The sequence below is a fragment of the Nerophis lumbriciformis genome, linkage group LG01 (genome assembly GCF_033978685.3).
Source record: "Nerophis lumbriciformis linkage group LG01, RoL_Nlum_v2.1, whole genome shotgun sequence".
Classification (NCBI taxonomy): domain Eukaryota; kingdom Metazoa; phylum Chordata; class Actinopteri; order Syngnathiformes; family Syngnathidae; genus Nerophis; species Nerophis lumbriciformis.
Window position 1 is genome coordinate 137501 of NC_084548.2, and position 20689 is coordinate 158189.

The 20689-nt window shown below is 31.9% G+C and overlaps 1 protein-coding gene across 5 annotated transcripts in view; it reads left to right on the top strand.

Moving 5' to 3' along the window:
* LOC133615127 (paired box protein Pax-7-like) overlaps positions 1–10372 on the top strand; it is a 132573-nt gene extending 122201 nt beyond the window's left edge. For all 5 annotated transcript variants that reach the window (XM_061973490.2, XM_072916387.1, XM_061973502.2 and 2 more), the window contains exon 9: positions 10257–10372. In XM_061973490.2, coding sequence (XP_061829474.2) covers positions 10257–10372 — 116 coding nt within the window. The remainder of the gene's footprint in view (positions 1–10256) is intronic.
* The last annotated feature ends 10317 nt before the right edge of the window (positions 10373–20689 follow it).

A 20689-nucleotide genomic window follows, 5' to 3' on the forward strand; every position in this document is an offset into this window, starting at 1 on the left:
AAATGTTGAAAATAACAAAATAATAATAATATAAATAATGTACATATTAATGAATATAATATTATTAAATATAACATAATAATGATGATGACATTTAAAATAACAATCATTCTAATAATAATAAAAATACTAAAAATATTCACAAACAGAAGTTCATGTTTTCCCCCCCCAAATAATTAAAAGAAATTATTCAATTTCAACTTTTTTTAAAATTTAATTTTCAACAATTAAATTTTTTTACCAAGAATATGTTCTATTTTTTAAATTATTGTATATACTCTACTGTAATTTCCCATTACGCATAATAATAATAATAATATTAATAATAAAATGTAAAAAAATATTGCCATTATTAAGAAGAACACATATTGAAATGTTGAAAATAACAAAATAATAATAATATAAATAATGTACATATTAATGAATATAATGATGATGACATTTAAAATAACAATCATTCTAATAATAATAAAAATACTAAAAATATTCACCAACAGAAATTAATGTTTTTCCCCCCAAATAATTAAAAGAAATTATTTAATTTCAACTTTTTTTAATTTAATTTTCAACAGTTACATTTTTTTCCCAAGAATATGTTCTATTTTTTTTAAATTATTGTATATACTCTACTGTAATTTCCCATTACACGTAATAATAATAATAATATTAATAATAAAATGTAAAAAAATATTGTCATTATTGAGAAAAACACATATTGAAATGTTGAAAATAACAAAATAATAATAATATAAATAATGTACATATTAATGAATATAATATTATTAAATATAACATAATAATGATGATGACATTTAAAATAACAATCATTCTAATAATAATAAAAATACTAAAAATATTCACAAACAGAAATTCATGTTTTTTCCCCCCAAATAATTAAAATAAATTATTCAATTTCAACTTTTTTTTTTAAATTTAATTTTCAACAATTACATTTTTTTCCCAATAATATGTTCTATTTCTTAAATTATTGTATATACTCTACTGTAATTTCCCATTACGCATAATAATAATAATAATATTAATAATAAAATGTAAAAAAATATTGTCATTATTAAGAAGAACACATATTGAAATGTTGAAAATAACAAAATAATAATATAAATAATGTACATATTAATGAATATAATATTATTAAATATAACATAATAATGATGATGACATTTAAAATAACAATCATTCTAATAATAATAAAAATACTAAAAATATTCACAAACAGAAATTCATGTTTTTCCCCCCCAAATAATTAAAAGAAATTATTCAATTTCAACTTTTTTTTAAATTTAATTTTCAACAATTCAATTTTTTTCCCAAGAATATGTTCTATTTTTTAAATTATTGTATATACTCTACTGTAATTTCCCATTACACATAATAATATTAATAATAAAATGTAAAAAAACATTGTCATTATTAAGAAGAACACATATTGAAATGTTGAAAATAACAAAATAACAATAATATAAATAATGTACATATTAATGAATATAATATTATTAAATATAACATAATAATGATGATGACATTTAAAATAACAATCATTCTAATAATAATAAAAATACTAAAAATATTCACAAACAGAAATTCATGTTTTTTCCCCCAAATAATTAAAATAAATTATTCAATTTCAACTTTTTTTTAAATTTAATTTTCAACAATTACATTTTTTCCCCAAGAATTTTAAAGATGGAGTTGTATTTTACTGTCCACACACACACACACACACACACACACACACACACACACACACACACACACACACACACACACACACACACACACACACACACACACACACACACACACACACACACTTTTAGCTAATTTCCCAGCCGTACACCTCAGTCATATAACGTGACACATGCTAACTGTACATACACTTTTTTTCTTTCTGCTCATTTTGCAACCGTCTACTACCCGAGAATCATGTAACTTGGTACTTGACATATGCTAACAGTTAGCATGCTAATGTTAGCGAACACTGCATTGTCTTAAGTGACACTCACACGCTATCTGCATACAACATTAACAATTTAGCATGCTAACTTTTTTTAGCCAATGTTGCAGCTGAACACCTCAGAGTCATATAACCTGGTACTAAACATATGGTAACTGTAAGCATGCTACCGTTAGCGTTCTAAAATGCTTTTCTCTTTTTTTGCCAATTTTATAGCCAAACGCCTTAAAGTTATACAACTTGGTATTTGACACATGCTAACTGTTAGCGTGCGTACATTAGCATTTTACCATATTAACATTAACTTGGTATTTGACCCATGCTAACTCTAAGCATGCTAACGTTAGCATTCTAGCAGGCAAACTTTTTTAGCCAATTTTAAAGCCGAACGCCTCACAGTTATATAACTTGTTACTTGACACATGCTAACTGTTAGCATGCTTGTATTAGCATCATAACATTAGCAATTTAGCATGCTAACTTTTTTTAGCCAATGTTGCAGCTGAACACCTCAGAGTCATATAACCTGGTACTAAACATATGGTAACTGTAAGCATGCTACCGTTAGCGTTCTAAAATGCTTTTGTCTTTTTTTGCCAATTTTATAGCCAAACGCCTTAAAGTTATATAACTTGGTATTTGACACATGCTAACTGTTAGCGTGCGTACATTAGCATTTTACCATATTAACATTAACTTGGTATTTGACCCATGCTAACTCTAAGCATGCTAACGTTAGCATTCTAGCAGGCAAACTTTTTTAGCCAATTTTAAAGCCGAATGCCTCACAGTTATATAGCTTGTTACTTGACACATGCTAACTGTTAGCATGCTTGTATTAGCATCATAACATTAGCAATTTAGCATGCTAACTTTTTTAGCCAATTTTGCATCTGAACACCTCAGAGTCATCCTTCTATACTTCTATCCTTGCATCCTTCTATACTTCTATCCTTGCATCCTTCTATACTTCTATCCTTGCATCCTTTCATCCTTCCATTCTAGCTTTGTAAGTTATATAACTTGGTACTTGACACATGCTATACATAAGCATGCTTACATTAGCATTTTAGCATGTAAACATTAGCAAGTCAGCATGCCAACTTTTTTAGCCAATTGTACAGCTGAACACCTCAGTCTTATAACTTTTGACTAGACACATGCTAACTGTAAGCATGCTAACTCTAAGCATGCTAACTCTAAACCTGCTAACGTTGGCATTCTAGCGTGCTAGCTTTTTTTTTTAGCCAATATTAAAGCCGCACGCCTCAAAGTTATATAACTTGACACATCCTTCCATCCTTGCATCCTTCCATCCTCCCATCCTTGCTTCTATCCTCCAATCCTTCATCCTTGTTTCCATCCTTGCATCCTCCCATCCTTGCATCCTTCCATCCTTCTATTCTTGCATCCTTGCTTACATCCTTGCATCCTCCCATCCTTGCATCCTCCCATCCTCGCATCCTTCTATCCTTGTATCCTTGCTTCCATCCTTGCATCCTTCCATCTTTGCATCCTCCCATCCTTGCATCCTTGCTTCCATCCTTGCATCCTTCCATCCTAGCATCCTTCCATCCTTGCATCCTTCCATCCTTGCATCCTTCCATCCTTGCATCCTCCCATCCTTGCATCCTCCCATCCTTCTATCCTTGCTTCCATCCGTCCATCTTTGCATCCTTGCATCCTTCCATCCTTGCATCCTTCCATCCTTGCATCCTCCCATCCTTCTATCCTTGCATCCTTGCTTCCATCCATCTTTGCATCCTCCCATCCTCCCATCCTTCTATCCTTGCATCCTTGCCTCCATCCTTGCATCCTTCCATCTTTGCATCCTTGCTTCCATCCTTGCATCCTTGCATCCTTCCATCCTTGCATCCTTCCATTCTTGCATCCTTGCATCCTCCCATCCTTCTATCCTTGCATCCTTGCATCATTCCATCCGTGCATCCTTCCATCCTTGCATCCTTCCATCCTCCCATCCTTCTATCCTTGCATCCTTCCATCTTTGCATCATTCCATCCTTGCATCCTTCTATCCTTGCATCCTTGCTTCCATCCTTGCATCCTTCCATCTTTGCATCCTTGCTTCCATCCTTGCATCCTTCCATCCTTGCATCCTTCCATTCTTGCATCCTCCCATCCTTCTATCCTTGCATCCTTGCATCCTTCCATCCTTGCATCCTTCCATCCTTGCATCCTTCCATCCTCCCATCCCTCTATCCTTGCATCCTTCCATTTTTGCATCATTCCATCCTCCCATCCTTCTATCCTTGCATCCATCCTTGCATCCTTCCATCTTTGCATCATTCCATCCTTGCATCCTTCTATCCTTGCATCCTTGCTTCCATCCTTGCATCCTTCCATCTTTGCATCCTTGCTTCCATCCTTGCATCCTTCCATCCTTGCATCCTTCCATTCTTGCATCCTCCCATCCTTCTATCCTTGCATCCTTGCATCCTTCCATCCTTGCATCCTTCCATCCTTGCATCCTTCCATCCTCCCATCCCTCTATCCTTGCATCCTTCCATTTTTGCATCATTCCATCCTCCCATCCTTCTATCCTTGCATCCATCCTTGCATCCTTCCATCTTTGCATCTTTGCATCCTTCCATCCACCCATCCTTCTATCCTTGCATCCTTGCTTCCATCCTTGCATCCTTCCATCTTTGCATCCTTCCATCCTCCCATCCTTCTATCCTTGCATCCATCCTTCCATCCTTCCATCCTTGCATCCTTCCATCTTTGCATCCTTCCATCCTCCCATCCTTGCATCCTTGCTTCCATCCTTGCATCCTTCCATCCTTGCATCCTCCCATCCTTCCATCCTTGCATCCTTCCATCCTCCCATCCTTCTATCCTTGCATCCATCCTTGCATCCTTCCATCCTTGCATCCTTCCATCTTTGCATCCTTCCATCCTCCCATCCTTCTATCCTTGCATCCATCCTTGCATCCTTCCATCCTTGCATCCTTCCATCTTTGCATCTTTCCATCCTCCCATCCTTGCATCCTTGCTTCCATCCTTGCATCCTTCCATCCTTGCTTCCATCCTTGCATCCTTCCATCTTTGCATCCTTCCATCCTCCCATCCTTCTATCCTTGCCTCCATCCTTCCATCCTCCCATCCTTGCATCCTTGCTTCCATCCTTGCATCCTTCCATCCTTGCATCCTCCCATCCTTCTATCCTTGCATCCTTGCATCCTTCCATCCTTGCATCCTTCCATCCTCCCATCCCTCTATCCTTGCATCCTTCCATTTTTGCATCATTCCATCCTCCCATCCTTCTATCCTTGCATCCATCCTTGCATCCTTCCATCTTTGCATCTTTGCATCCTTCCATCCACCCATCCTTCTATCCTTGCATCCTTGCTTCCATCCTTGCATCCTTCCATCTTTGCATCCTTCCATCCTCCCATCCTTCTATCCTTGCATCCATCCTTCCATCCTTCCATCCTTGCATCCTTCCATCTTTGCATCCTTCCATCCTCTCATCCTTGCATCCTTGCTTCCATCCTTGCATCCTTCCATCCTTGCATCCTCCCATCCTTCCATCCTTGCTTCCATCCTTGCATCCTTCCATCCTCCCATCCTTCTATCCTTGCATCCATCCTTGCATCCTTCCATCCTTGCATCCTTCCATCTTTGCATCCTCCCATCCTTCTATCCTTGCATCCATCCTTGCATCCTTCCATCCTTGCATCCTTCCATCTTTGCATCTTTCCATCCTCCCATCCTTGCATCCTTGCTTCCATCCTTGCATCCTTCCATCCTTGCTTCCATCCTTGCATCCTTCCATCTTTGCATCCTTCCATCCTCCCATCCTTCTATCCTTGCCTCCATCCTTCCATCCTCCCATCCTTGCATCCTTGCTTCCATCCTTGCATCCTTCCATCCTTGCATCCTCCCATCCTTCTATCCTTGCATCCTTGCATCCTTCCATCCTTGCATCCTTCCATCCTTGCATCCTTCCATCCTCCCATCCCTCTATCCTTGCATCCTTCCATTTTTGCATCATTCCATCCTCCCATCCTTCTATCCTTGCATCCATCCTTGCATCCTTCCATCTTTGCATCTTTGCATCCTTCCATCCACCCATCCTTCTATCCTTGCATCCTTGCTTCCATCCTTGCATCCTTCCATCTTTGCATCCTTCCATCCTTGCATCCTTCCATCCTTGCATCCTTCCATCCTCCCATCCCTCTATCCTTGCATCCTTCCATTTTTGCATCATTCCATCCTCCCATCCTTCTATCCTTGCATCCATCCTTGCATCCTTCCATCTTTGCATCTTTGCATCCTTCCATCCACCCGTCCTTCTATCCTTGCATCCTTGCTTCCATCCTTGCATCCTTCCATCTTTGCATCCTTCCATCCTCCCATCCTTCTATCCTTGCATCCATCCTTCCATCCTTCCATCCTTGCGTCCTTCCATCTTTGCATCCTTCCATCCTCCCATCCTTGCATCCTTGCTTCCATCCTTGCATCCTTCCATCCTTGCATCCTCCCATCCTTCCATCCTTGCTTCCATCCTTGCATCCTTCCATCCTCCCATCCTTCTATCCTTGCATCCATCCTTGCATCCTTCCATCCTTGCATCCTTCCATCTTTGCATCCTTCCATCCTCCCATCCTTCTATCCTTGCATCCTTCCATCCTTGCATCCTTCCATCTTTGCATCTTTCCATCCTCCCATCCTTGCATCCTTGCTTCCATCCTTGCATCCTTCCATCCTTGCTTCCATCCTTGCATCCTTCCATCTTTGCATCCTTCCATCCTCCCATCCTTCTATCCTTGCCTCCATCCTTGCATCCTTCCATCCTTGCATCCTTCCATCTTTGCACCCCCCCCCCTCCCCCTCCCCCCCTACAAAGTCATGTGACTTGAGAGGTGTGTAATTCAAAGAGAAGCTGACACATTAAAGAACACCATGTCAACATAGCCAGGGTGTGTGTGTGTGTGTGTGTGTGTGTGTGTGTGTGTGTGTGTGTGTGTGTGTGTGTGTGTGTGTGTGTGTGTGTGTACATGTGTGTGTGTGTACGTGTGTTTGTGTTTGTTGGCCCCTGCAGTGTGAACACACACACACACACACGTACACACGCACACGTACACACACACACACGCGTACACACATACACACACACACACACACACACACACACACACACACACACACACACACACGTACGTACACAGAGGGGTGTGAGTGAGCAGGTTTAAGGTGTGACAGTCTAACTACTGCAGCTGCCATGGTGACAGAGGCCCCGCCCCTCCATGCTTCTGTGCTGAATGACAACATCCTCTTTTTGTGTCCCACCTGCTCCTCACATTCCTTATCCGGCTGCAAACACACCGTGTCCTGTCGTGCGCCGTCAACACTCCTGTGTGCTGTCTTCATTAAGACGAGCAGAACAAGGAGGAGCAACATGTGAGGCAGGATGTCCAGGATTATGTCAGCGCCGTAAACCCCCGATTATTATGGGCTGTCAGTCTCTGAGCACTCACACACGTCAAAACAACTCATTCACACTCCAAACAATTCCCCGTTTCATCTTCTTGGCTTGGAATTCTAATCTAAATACACTACATTTAAATTAATCATGTATTTATATATATATATATATATATATATATATATATATATATATATATATATATATATATATATATATATATATATATATATATATGTCTTAATAAGGTTATCCAAAAAATAGTGCTTGATACCGTAGTAGAGCGCAATATATGTATGTGTGGGGAAAAAAATCACAAGACTACTTCATCTCTACAGGCCTGTTTCATGAGGGGTTCCCTCAATCATCAGGAGATTTTAATGGGAGCATTCACATACCATGGTTTATATAGGGCACAGAGTGGGTGGGTACAGGCTGGCGTAGGGGCGTGGTGATTGGCTCATGTGTTACCTAGGAGGTGTTTCCGTCTGTGGCGGCATGCTGATACAATTTCGCTGCGCTTGTTGAGGGATGACAGGTCTGGACGGTAAATAATAAACAGTTTCTCTTTCAAGCATAGGTTGCATCTTTTATTACCACTATTGTAAGGTGTGCTGGATGCAAGAATTTGCCATGTTATTGAATATTCAACATTATTGTCTTTGAGGTCCCAAATGTGTTTGCGGAGTTCTGTGGTATTCCGCAGGTTTTGGTTCCTGAAAGAAGCCTTGTGATTGTTCCATCTGGTTTTGAACTCTCCCTCGGTTAATCCTACATATGTGTCGGATGTGTTAATGTCCTTGCGTGTTACCTTAGATTGGTAGACAACTGATGTTTGTAAGCACCCCCCGTTGAGGGGGCAATCAGGTTTCTTTCGACAGTTGCAGCCTTTGTTGGTTTTGGAGTCGCTCTGTCCGGGGGCCGACGGCTCATTTGCAATTGTTTTGTTGTGGTTTGAGATGATTTGTCGTATATTGTTCATGCAGCTGTAGCTCAATTTAATGTTGTTCTTGTTGAATACTTTTCTTAGGGTGTTGTCTTTGGGAAAGTGTTTGTCAATCAGATTGAGGAATTTGTGTCCAATGTTCGTTGAGACGTTTTTGCTGTATGGGGGGTTGTACCAGATGATGTCGTTCCGTTTTCTGTTCTTCTTTGGCTGGTTTCCTGGCGTGGGTTCATAGGTGAGGGTGAAATTGTATCCGCTTTCATCAAGGGCTTTTTGGTACGGGGGGGTTGCTTGGTCAAATTCAGCTTTGCTAGATGACAGCATCGATAGCCTTTTATTGATTCCGGTAGGTATCCTTTTCGTGGTGGTGGGTGGGTGGTTGCTGTCATGGTGCACGTATTGGAGTGTTGTGTTGGGTTTCGTGAATGGTTGGTAGCTGTTATTTCTCAGGTTGAAAGTGACGTCAAGGAAGTTGACGGTTTGCTTGTTGGCTTCAATCGTGATCCGTAGGCCGTTCTCTTTGAAAATTTGGCATATGCGCTTCTTGGTATTCTCGCTGCTCCTTGGTGAGGCGCGACACACTGCCAGTCCGTCATCACGGTAAATACCAAGGTTCAGATTGAGGCTAGCGAGCTGGGAGAGGAGGAAACTCCCAACGAGTTCACACGTTTCTGCTCCATCAAAACTTCCCATAGTGACGTCAAATGTTGCATTGTTCTTTTTATATATGTATATATATATATATATATATATATATATATATATATATATATATTAGCCTTTTTTTATGGTTAAAAACGCTTCATTCAGGGTCAGATTACGTATAGAAAATGCTTTGTTACTGATAACACGGAGCTAATATGTTGTGCTCAGATACAGTCGCGATCAAAAGTGTACATAGACTTGTAAAGAACATCATGTCATGGCTGTCTTGACTTTACAATCATTTCTATTTTGTTGTGATGTAGTGATTGGAGCACATACTTGTTGGTCACAAAAAAACATTCATGAAGTTTGCTTCTTTTATGAATTTATTATGGCTCTACTGAAAATGTGAGGGTCAAAAGTATACATACAGCAATGTTCATATTTGCTTACATGTCCCTTGGCAAGTTGACCTGCAATAAGGCGCTTTTGGTAGCCATCCACAAGCTTCTGCTTGACCACTTGACCACTAAATTGCTGCAGTTCAGCTAAATGTGTTGCTTTTCTGACATGGACTTGTTTCTTCAGCATTGTCCACACCTTTAAGTCAGGACTTTGGGAAGGCCATTCTAAAACCTTCATTCTGGCCTGATTTAGCCATTCCTTTACCACTTTTGAGGTGTGTTTGGGGTCATTGTCCTGTTGGAACACCCAACTGCGCCCAAGACCCAACCTCCGGGCTGATGATTTTAGCTTGTCCTGAATCCTCCTTTTTCATTGTCCCATTTAAAGCAGCAGTTCCATTGGCAGCTAAAACAGACCCAGAGCATAATACTACCACCACCATGCTTGACGGTAGGAATAATGTTCCTGGGACCTTTTCTCCTCCAAACATATTGCTGGGTATTGTGGCCAAACAGCTCCATTTTTGTTTCATCTGACATTACATGGACAAACATAAGACCTTCTGGAGGAAAGTTCTGTGGTCAGATAAGAGTTGTAGAAATGATTGTAAAGTCAAGACAGCCATGACATGATGTTCTTTACAAGTCTATGTACACTTTTGATTGCGACTGTAGTTTACCACTTGGACTGGTTGGAGTATCTTAAATGCACAAAATGAGTCAAAGTGGCATCGCAGCCTTCACACTTGCTGGACAAGGTTAATTTGATGTATAAATCAGAATGAATTCTCACTATTTATTCACATAACTCAAATAACCTTCGTTTGTCTCCCCCCAGCGGCCATGACTTCTCTGGCCAAGAACGGCAGTTTGTCCAGCCAGCGCCGGGTGAAGCTCTCCGACCACTCGGGTGTTGTGGGACTGCTACAGGTGGAGACGGGCCAGGTGTATTAGAACTGAAGTCATACTTGCCAACCTTGAGACCTCCGATTTCGGGAGGTGGGGGGCGTGGTCGGGGGGTGGGGAGGGGGCGTGGTTGGGGGACGTGGTTAAGAGGGGAGGAGTATATTTACAGCTAGAATTCACCAAGTCAAGTATTTCATATATATATATATATATATATATATATATATATATATATATATATATATATATATATAAGAAATACTTAACTTTCAGTGAATTCTAGCTATATATATATATATATATATATATATATATATATATATATATATATAAATAAAATAAATACTTGAATTTCAGTGTTCATTTATTTACACATATACACACATAACACTCATCTACTCATTGTTGAGTTAAGGGTTGAATTGTCCATCCTTGTTCTATTCTCTGTCACTATCTTTCTAACCATGCTGAACACCCTCTCTGATGATGCAATGCTGTGTGGCACGCACAAAAGTGCCTTCATCAAATGCACTAGAGTCTGGAATCTTCCATCTCTCCCTAGCATGGCCCAAAACCGGTCAATCTTTGCTTCCTGAGGAAGATCTTCACTGCCAAACACTTGGTAATCCACTACTTCTTCCCGGAGGCTATCTAGGTCCAATTGCAGCTGCGGCTTGGAACTTACAAGCGTATTTCTTCATCTTACTCGTCGTCGGCGTCGCCATGGCTGTATCTTCCTCCTTCTTCTGCTTCGTCTCCTTGTTGTGAGCGCAGTTGTGCACTCTCTAAAAGCCGTAGGTGAGCCATAAATTACTTAAGTATTTAAAGTTGAAGTAAGTTAAAGTCCCAATGATTGTCACACACACACTAGGTGTGGTGAAATTTGTCCTCCGCATTTGACCCATCCCCTTGTTCACCCCCTGGAAGGTGAGGGGAGCAGTGGGCAGCAGCGGTTTATGGGAACTTTAATTATTGTGTATATGTTTATTTGTCTAATATTTAACGTGACTGCTGTTGTTGTGTGTTGTTGCCGCGCTGGGAGGACGTTAATGAAACTGTCTAACAATAAACCCACATAAGAAACCAAGCCCTCAATCATTCTACAGTTACAACGTGATTGGGCAGGCACACTGTTTATATTGTGGGAAAGCGGACGTGAAAACAGGCTGTCGACACGTCGCTCAGGTCCGCATGGAGCTGGAGGGGGCGTGGCCTCCAGCTCCGCCAGAATTTCGGGAGAAAATTTGTCCCGGGAGGTTTTCGGGAGAGGCGCTGAATTTTGGGAGTCTCCCGGGAGGGTTGGCAAGTATGACTGAAGTCCACCATCATCACTCATCAATTTCCTGATACTATTTCAACACAATAAAACTACACTGTCACAAATATCATAATGATCATGTTGGAATATTCAGCTGCCCCGATGGGACCGAATGATGACGACGTATGTTTGTAATCATGTTTTTGTATTTGGTTTCTTCATAGACACATTTCTCACTTTTTGCTCTGAAAATTCATCAGTTAAACAAAACATGGATTTGCCATCCGCCATAAATATTGTGGCTTCAGTTTTGTGCAGGGAACGGATGGTATTGTTTACATGTCACCCCATACCGCTACCAAATCGGCACTTACGGGTGCCTAAATGGTGAAAAAAAATAAAATAAAAAAATATATTTTGTTTGAAAAAGCAATGCCTCTTTATTTGTAGGGAATTTTGCGACATTTAAGTTGAACACACAAGTTTAAAAAAAGGAAAAGTAAATGATAAAAATATTATATATATTAAAAATAATATTATAAAATTATATAAGTTTTTTTTTTTTAATAACTTTTATTAACCATAACTAACTAACTAAAACAACATAATCCTCCCTCAAGGCGCTCAAAAAAACACTTCCTCATTCTCGACCAATCACCTTTAAGGTGCGGTACATTCGTCAAAATGGGAACTCTGGTCATCAGTAATAACGTAAACACCAGCTGGTCGTTACAATACATTCAAAAATAATAAATACAATTCACAACATATTTTTATAATTAACGTAGCAATAAAACTCCATCAATAAAGAAAAACATTCATTATTGAAAAAACGACCATACTTGTTATCAAGGGGATTGTCAAATTTCCGGGGATTTTAAACGCCCCTCACAAATCGTGACAGTGATTGGTGCATAATAAGGAAGTGCAGTAGTTGGACATGTTCTAAGGGTACGGCCGCCATCTTGGAGTGGTGATCCGCTCCACTCAGTGCAATTCATTTGGCAGGAGCAATGAACTGTCATTCATCTTACCTCACTGAATAACACTGATTTTCACGCGTTTTTTTGTCATACGTGTAGCTATGATGAAGGACACATGTTTTATTATTCATAGTTTGCTTAACAGTAATAAAATATTCTTATATGCTATAAGTGACCAGACGTCCCAGATCAAAACTGGGAATACAATCCCAGAGAAGGGTCAGCTATTTTTATTCCCCTGATTCCTATTTTCAACAGTCCGCTCATTTGAGCAGGAAAAGGCTGAACACCATCTTTGTTTTCCACCTGTCAACTGTCAGTTTATCATCTTTGTTTTCTACCTGTCAACTGTCAGTTTAGCATCTTTGTTTTCTACCTGTCAACTGTCAGTTTAGCATCTTTGTTTACTACCTGTCAACTCTAAGTTTAGCATCTTTGTTTTCTACCAATCAACTGTCAGTTTAGCATCTTTGTTTTCTACTTGTCAACTGTCAGTTTAGCATCTTTGTTTTCTACCTGTCAACGGTCAGTCTAGCATCTTTGTTTTATACTTGTCAACTGTCAGTTTAGCATCTTTGTTTTCTTCCTGTCAACTGTCAGTTTAGCATCTTTGTTTTCTACCTGTCAACTGTCAGTTTAGCATCTTTGTTTTCTACCTGTCAACTGTCAGTTTAGCATCTTTGTTTTCTACCTGTCAACTGTCAGTTTAGCATCTTTGTTTTCTACCAGTCAACTGTCAGTTTAGCATCTTTGTTTTCTACCTGTCAACTGTCAGTTTAGCATCTTTGTTTTCTACCCATCAACTGTCAGTTTAGCATCTTTGTTTTCTACCTGTCAACTGTCAGTTCAGCATCTTTGTTTTCTACCTGTCAACGGTCAGTCTAGCATCTTTGTTTTATACTTGTCAACTGTCAGTTTAGCATCTTTGTTTTCTTCCTGTCAACTGTCAGTTTAGCATCTTTGTTTTCTACCTGTCAACTGTCAGTTTAGCATCTTTGTTTTCTACCTGTCAACTCTAAGTTTAGCATCTTTGTTTTCTACCTGTCAACTGTCAGTTTAGCATCTTTGTTTTCTACTTGTCAACTGTCAGTTTAGCATCTTTGTTTTCTACCTGTCAACGGTCAGTTTAGTATCTTTGTTTTCTACATGTCAACTGTCAGTTTAGTATCTTTGTTTTCTACTTGTCAACTGTCAGTTTAGCATCTTTGTTTTCTACCTGTCAACAGACAGTTTAGCATCTTTGTTTTCTACTTGTCAACTGTCAGTTTAGCATCTTTGTTTTCTACCTGTCAACTGTCAGTTTAGCATCTTTGTTTTCTACCTGTCAACTGTCAGTTTAGCATCTTTGTTTTCTACTTGTCAACGGTCAGTTTAGCATCTTTGTTTTCTACATGTCAACTGTCAGTTTAGCATCTTTGTTTTCTACGTGTCAACTGTCAGTTTAGGCTGCTCGCCGGGTCCTCATCACCACTTCAAGATGGCGGGCCAATTTCTCGCATCACAGTAGCCAATGCTGCATATCTACTTATAACATGTCTATGGGAGCAACAACAAGACTTGATTTGTTACAGGTTGTTCTTCTTGCCTCGTTTGAGTGCCGCTCAGAAACACATTTAATTGGCAAACATGACACTGATTGGCTAATTGGTTAAACCTGCTTTTTTGAAACTCACGTGTTGCTGCTCATGATGAGTATTGAGGAAAAAGTGTTCGCAGAAGGGCTCTGTGACTCAAAACTGTCGTCGCGATGATTTCTGGAAGGTACACGAGTGAAGGAAAACCTGCCGAATGTACAAAGAATAATTTGCACAAGTGAACATTGTGTCAACTTTCCTAAATCACGACAAGCATGTTTTTACAAGGCTTCTGATCAAAGCAATGATTGGACGAGAGTCCTGTTAGCCCCGCCCACTGCCTTTGATAGCTTAGTTTGACAGGTCAATTAATTAATTCATTAATCCTTTTTTAAAAATTATTAATAATGAAAATATCATAGAATATTATATATATTTATAATATATAATTGTGTAGATTTAATTATAATCATATTTTTATTTATAGTAATTATATATGTATATATATATATATATATATATATATATATATATATATATATATATATATATATATATATATACATACATATATATTTAACAACATATAACAATTAATACAAATAATTTACTGATACAAATTTTTAATAATTTAACAATTTAATTATTTCATGAAATAAATCACTATATGATGAAATAATTAAATTATGAAAAATTTAATCAATAAAGATTGAAATAATTAAATGTATTTTTACAATAAATAAAGACAACACATTTATGCATTTAATTAAGTGTAACAAATAATTTACTAATAAAAATTGTAAATAATTTAACAAGTTAATTATTTCATAAAATAAATCACTATATGATGAAATAATTAAATCAATAAAGATTGAAATAAATGTACTCTTACTATAAATAAATGAAAGAAAACACATTTATGCATTTAATTTAATGTAACAAATAATTTACTAATACAAATTGTAAATAATTTAACAAGTTAATTATTTCATGAAATAAATCACTATATGATGAAATAAATCAATAAAGATTGAAATAAATGTACTCTTACTATAAATAAATGAATGAAAACACATTTATGTATTTAATTTAATGTAATAAACAATTTACTAATAAAAATTGTAAATAATTTAACAAGTTAAATATTTCATAAAATAAATCACTATATGATGAAATAATTAAATCTAATAAAAATTGTAAATAATTTAACAAGTTAAATATTTTATAAAATAAATCACTATATGATGAAATAATTAAATCAATAAAGATTGAAATAAATGTACTCTTACTATAAATAAATGAAAGAAAACACATTTATGTATTTAATTTAATGTAACAAATAATTTACTAATAAAAATTGTAAATAATTTAACAAATTAAATATTTCATAAAATAAATCACTATATGATGAAATAATTAAATCAATAAAGATTGAAATAAATGTACTCTTACTATAAATAAATGAAAGAAAACACATTTATGTATTTAATTTAATGTAATAAATAATTTACTAATAAAAATTGTAAATAATTTAACAAGTTAAATGTTTCATAAAATAAATCACTATATGATGAAATAATTAAATCAATAAAGATTGAAATAAATGTACTCTTACTATAAATAAATGAAAGAAAACACATTTATGTATTTAATTTAATGTAATAAATAATTTACTAATAAAAATTGTAAATAATTTAACAAGTTAAATATTTCATAAAATAAATCACTATATGATGAAATAATTAAATCAATAAAGATTGAAATAAATGTACTCTTACTATAAATAAATGAAAGAAAACACATTTATGTATTTAATTTAATGTAACAAATAATTTACTAATAAAAATTGTAAATAATTTAACAAGTTAATTATTTCATGAAATAAATCACTTTATGATGAAATAATTAAATAAATAAAGATTGAAATAAATGTACTCTTACTATAAATAAATGAAAGACAACACATTTATGTATTTAATTTAATGTAACAAATAATTTACTAATAAAAATTGTAAATAATTTAACAAGTTAATTATTTCATGAAATAAATCACTATATGATGAAATAATTAAATCAATAAAGATTGAAATAAATGTACTCTTACTATAAATAAATGAAAGAAAACACATTTATGTATTTAATTTAATGTAACAAATAATTTACTAATAAAAATTGTAAATAATTTAACAAGTTAATTATTTCATGAAATAAATCACTATATGATTAAATAATTAAATCAATAGATTGAAATAAATGTACTCTTACTATAAATAAATGAAAGACAACACATTTATGTATTTAATTTAATGTAACAAATAATTTACTAATAAAAATTGTAAATAATTTAACAAGTTAATTATTTCATGAAATAAATCACTATATGATGAAATAATTAAATCAATAAAGATTGAAATAAATGTACTCTTACTATAAATAAATGAAAGAAAACACATTTATGTATTTAATTTAATGTAATAAATATTTTACTAATAAAAATTGTAAATAATTTAACAAGTTGAATATTTCATAAAATAAATCACTATATGATGAAATAATTAAATCAATAAAGATTGAAATAAATGTACTCTTACTATAAATAAATGAAAGAAAACACATTTATGTATTTAATTTAATGTAATAAATAATTTACTAATAAAAATTGTAATTAATTTAACAAGTTAAATATTTCATAAAATAAATCACTATATGATGAAATAATTAAATCAATAAAGATTGAAATAAATGTACTCTTACTATAAATAAATTAAAGACAACACATTTATGTATTTAATTTAATGTAACAAATAATTTACTAATAAAAATTGTAAATAATTTAACAAGTTAAATATTTCATAAAATAAATCACTATATGATGAAATAATTAAATCAATAAAGATTGAAATAAATGTACTCTTACTATAAATAAATGAAAGACAACACATTTATGTATTTAATTTAATGTAACAAATAATTTACTAATAAAAATTGTAAATAATTTAACAAGTTAATTATTTCATGAAATAAATCACTATATGATGAAATAATTAAATCAATAAAGATTGAAATAAATGTACTCTTACTATAAATAAATGAAAGACAACACATTTATGTATTTAATTTAATGTAATAAATAATTTACTAATAAAAATTGTAAATAATTTAACAAGTTAATTATTTCATGAAATAAATCACTATATGATGAAATAATTAAATCAATAAAGATTGAAATAAATGTACTCTTACTATAAATAAATGAAAGAAAACACATTTATGTATTTAATTTAATGTAATAAATAATTTACTAATAACAATTGTAAATAATTTAACAAGTTAAAATATTTCATAAATTAAATCAATAAAGATTGAAATAAATGTACTCTTACTATAAATAAATGAAAGAAAACACATTTATGTATTTAATTTAATGTAATAAATAATGTACTAATAAAAATTGTAAATAATTTAACAAGTTAAATATTTTATGAAATAAATCACTATATGATGAAATAATTAAATCAAAGATTGAAATAAATGTACTCTTACTATAAATAAATGAAAGAAAACACATTTATGTATTTAATTTAATGTAACAAATTTACTAATACAAATTGTAAATAATTTAACAAGTTAAATATTTCATAAAATAAATCACTATATGATGAAATAATTATATCAATAAAGATTGAAATAAATGTACTCTTACTATAAATAAATGAAAGAAAACACATTTATGTATTTAATTTAATGTAATAAATAATTTACTAATAAAAATTGTAAACAATTTAACAAGTTAATTATTTCATGAAATAAATCACTATATGATTAAATAATTAAATCAATAAAGATTGAAATAAATGTACTTTTACTATAAATAAATGAAAGACAACACATTTATGTATTTAATTTAATGTAACAAATAATTTACTAATAAAAATTGTAAATAATTTAACAAGTTAAATATTTCATAAAATAAATCACTATATGATGAAATAATTAAATCAATAAAGATTGAAATAAATGTACTCTTACTATAAATAAATGAAAGACAACACATTTATGTATTTAATTTAATGTAACAAATAATTTACTAATAAAAATTGTAAATAATTTAACAAGTTAAATATTTCATAAAATAAATCACTATATGATGAAATAATTAAATCAATAAAGATTGAAATAAATGTACTCTTACTATAAATAAATGAAAACACATTTATGTATTTAATTTAATGTAACAAATAATTTACTAATAAAAATTGTAAATAATTTAACAAGTTAAATATTTCATAAAATAAATCACTATATGATGAAATAATTAAATCAATAAAGATTGAAATAAATGTACTCTTACTATAAATAAATGAAAGAAAACACATTTATGTATTTAATTTAATGTAACAAATAATTTACTAATAAAAATTGTAAATAATTTAACAAGTTAATTATTTCATAAAATAAATCACTATATGATGAAATAATTAAATCAATAAAGATTGAAATAAATGTACTCTTACTATAAATAAATGAAAGAAAACACATTTATGTATTTAATTTAATGTAATAAATAATTTACTAATAAAAAATTGTAAATAATTTAACAAGTTAATTATTTCATGAAATAAATCACTATATGATGAAATAATTAAATCAATAAAGATTGAAATAAATGTACTCTTACTATAAATAAATGAACGAAAACACATGTATGTATTTAATTTAATGTAACAAATAATTTACTAATAAAAATTGTAAATAATTTAACAAGTTAATTATTTCATGAAATAAATCACTATATGATGAAATAATTAAATCAATAAAGATTGAAATAAATGTACTCTTACTATACATAAATGAAAGAAAACACATTTATGTATTTAATTTAATGTAATAAATAATTTACTAATAAAAAATTGTAAATAATTTAACAAGTTAAATATTTCATAAAATAAATCACTATTTGATGAAATAATTAAATCAATAAAGATTGAAATAAATGTACTCTTCCTATAAATAAATGAAAGACAACACATTTATGTATTTAATTTAATGTAATAAATAATTTACTAATAAAAATTGTAAATAATTTAACAAGTTAAATATTTCATAAAATAAATCACTATATGATGAAATAATTAAATCAATAAAGATTGAAATAAATGTACTCTTACTATAAATAAATGAAAGACAACACATTTATGTATTTAATTTAATGTAACAAATAATTTACTAATACAAATTGTAAATAATTTAACAAGTTAATTATTTCATGAAATAAATCACTATATGATTAAATAATTAAATCAATAAAGATTGAAATAAATGTACTCTTACTATAAATAAATGAAAGAAAACACATTTATGTATTTAATTTAATGTAACAAATAATTTACTAATAAAAATTGTAAATAATTTAACAAGTTAAATATTTCATAAAATAAATCACTATATGATGAAATAATTAAATCAATAAAGATTGAAATAAATGTACTCTTACTATAAATAAATGAAAGAAAACACATTTATGTATTTAATTTAATGTAATAAATAATTTACTAATAAAAATTGTAAATAATTTAACAAGTTAAATATTTCATAAAATAAATCACTATATGATGAAATAATTAAATCAATAAAGATTGAAATAAATGTACTCTTACTATAAATAAATGAAAGAAAACACATTTATGTATTTAATATTTAATTTAATGTAATAAATAATTTACTAATAAAAATTGTAAATAATTTAACAAGTTAAATATTTCATAAAATAAATCACTATATGATGAAATAATTAAATCAATAAAGATTGAAATAAATGTACTCTTACTATAAATAAATGAAAACACATTTATGTATTTAATTTAATGTAATAAATAATTTACTAATAAAAATTGTAAATAATTTAACAAGTTAAATATTTCATAAAATAAATCACTATATGATGAAATAATTAAATCAATAAAGATTGAAATAAATGTACTCTTACTATAAATAAATGAAAGAAAACACATTTATGTATTTAATTTAATGTAATAAATAATTTACTAATAAAAATTGTAAATAATTTAACAAGTTAAATATTTCATAAAATAACTCACTATATGATGAAATAATTAAATCAATAAAGATTGAAATAAATGTACTCTTACTATAAATAAATGAAAGAAAACACATTTATGTATTTAATTTAATGTAATAAATAATTTACTAATAAAAATTGTAAATAATTTAACAAGTTAAATATTTCATAAAATAAATCACTATATGATGAAATAATTAAATCAATAAAGATTGAAATAAATGTACTCTTCCTATAAATAAATGAAAGACAACACATTTATGTATTTAATTTAATGTAACAAATAATTTACTAATAAAAATTGTAAATAATTTAACAAGTTAAATATTTCATAAAATAAATCACTATATGATGAAATAATTAAATCAATAAAGATTGAAATAAATGTACTCTTACTATAAATAAATGAAAGAAAACACATTTATGTATTTAATTTAATGTAACAAATAATTTACTAATAAAAATTGTAAA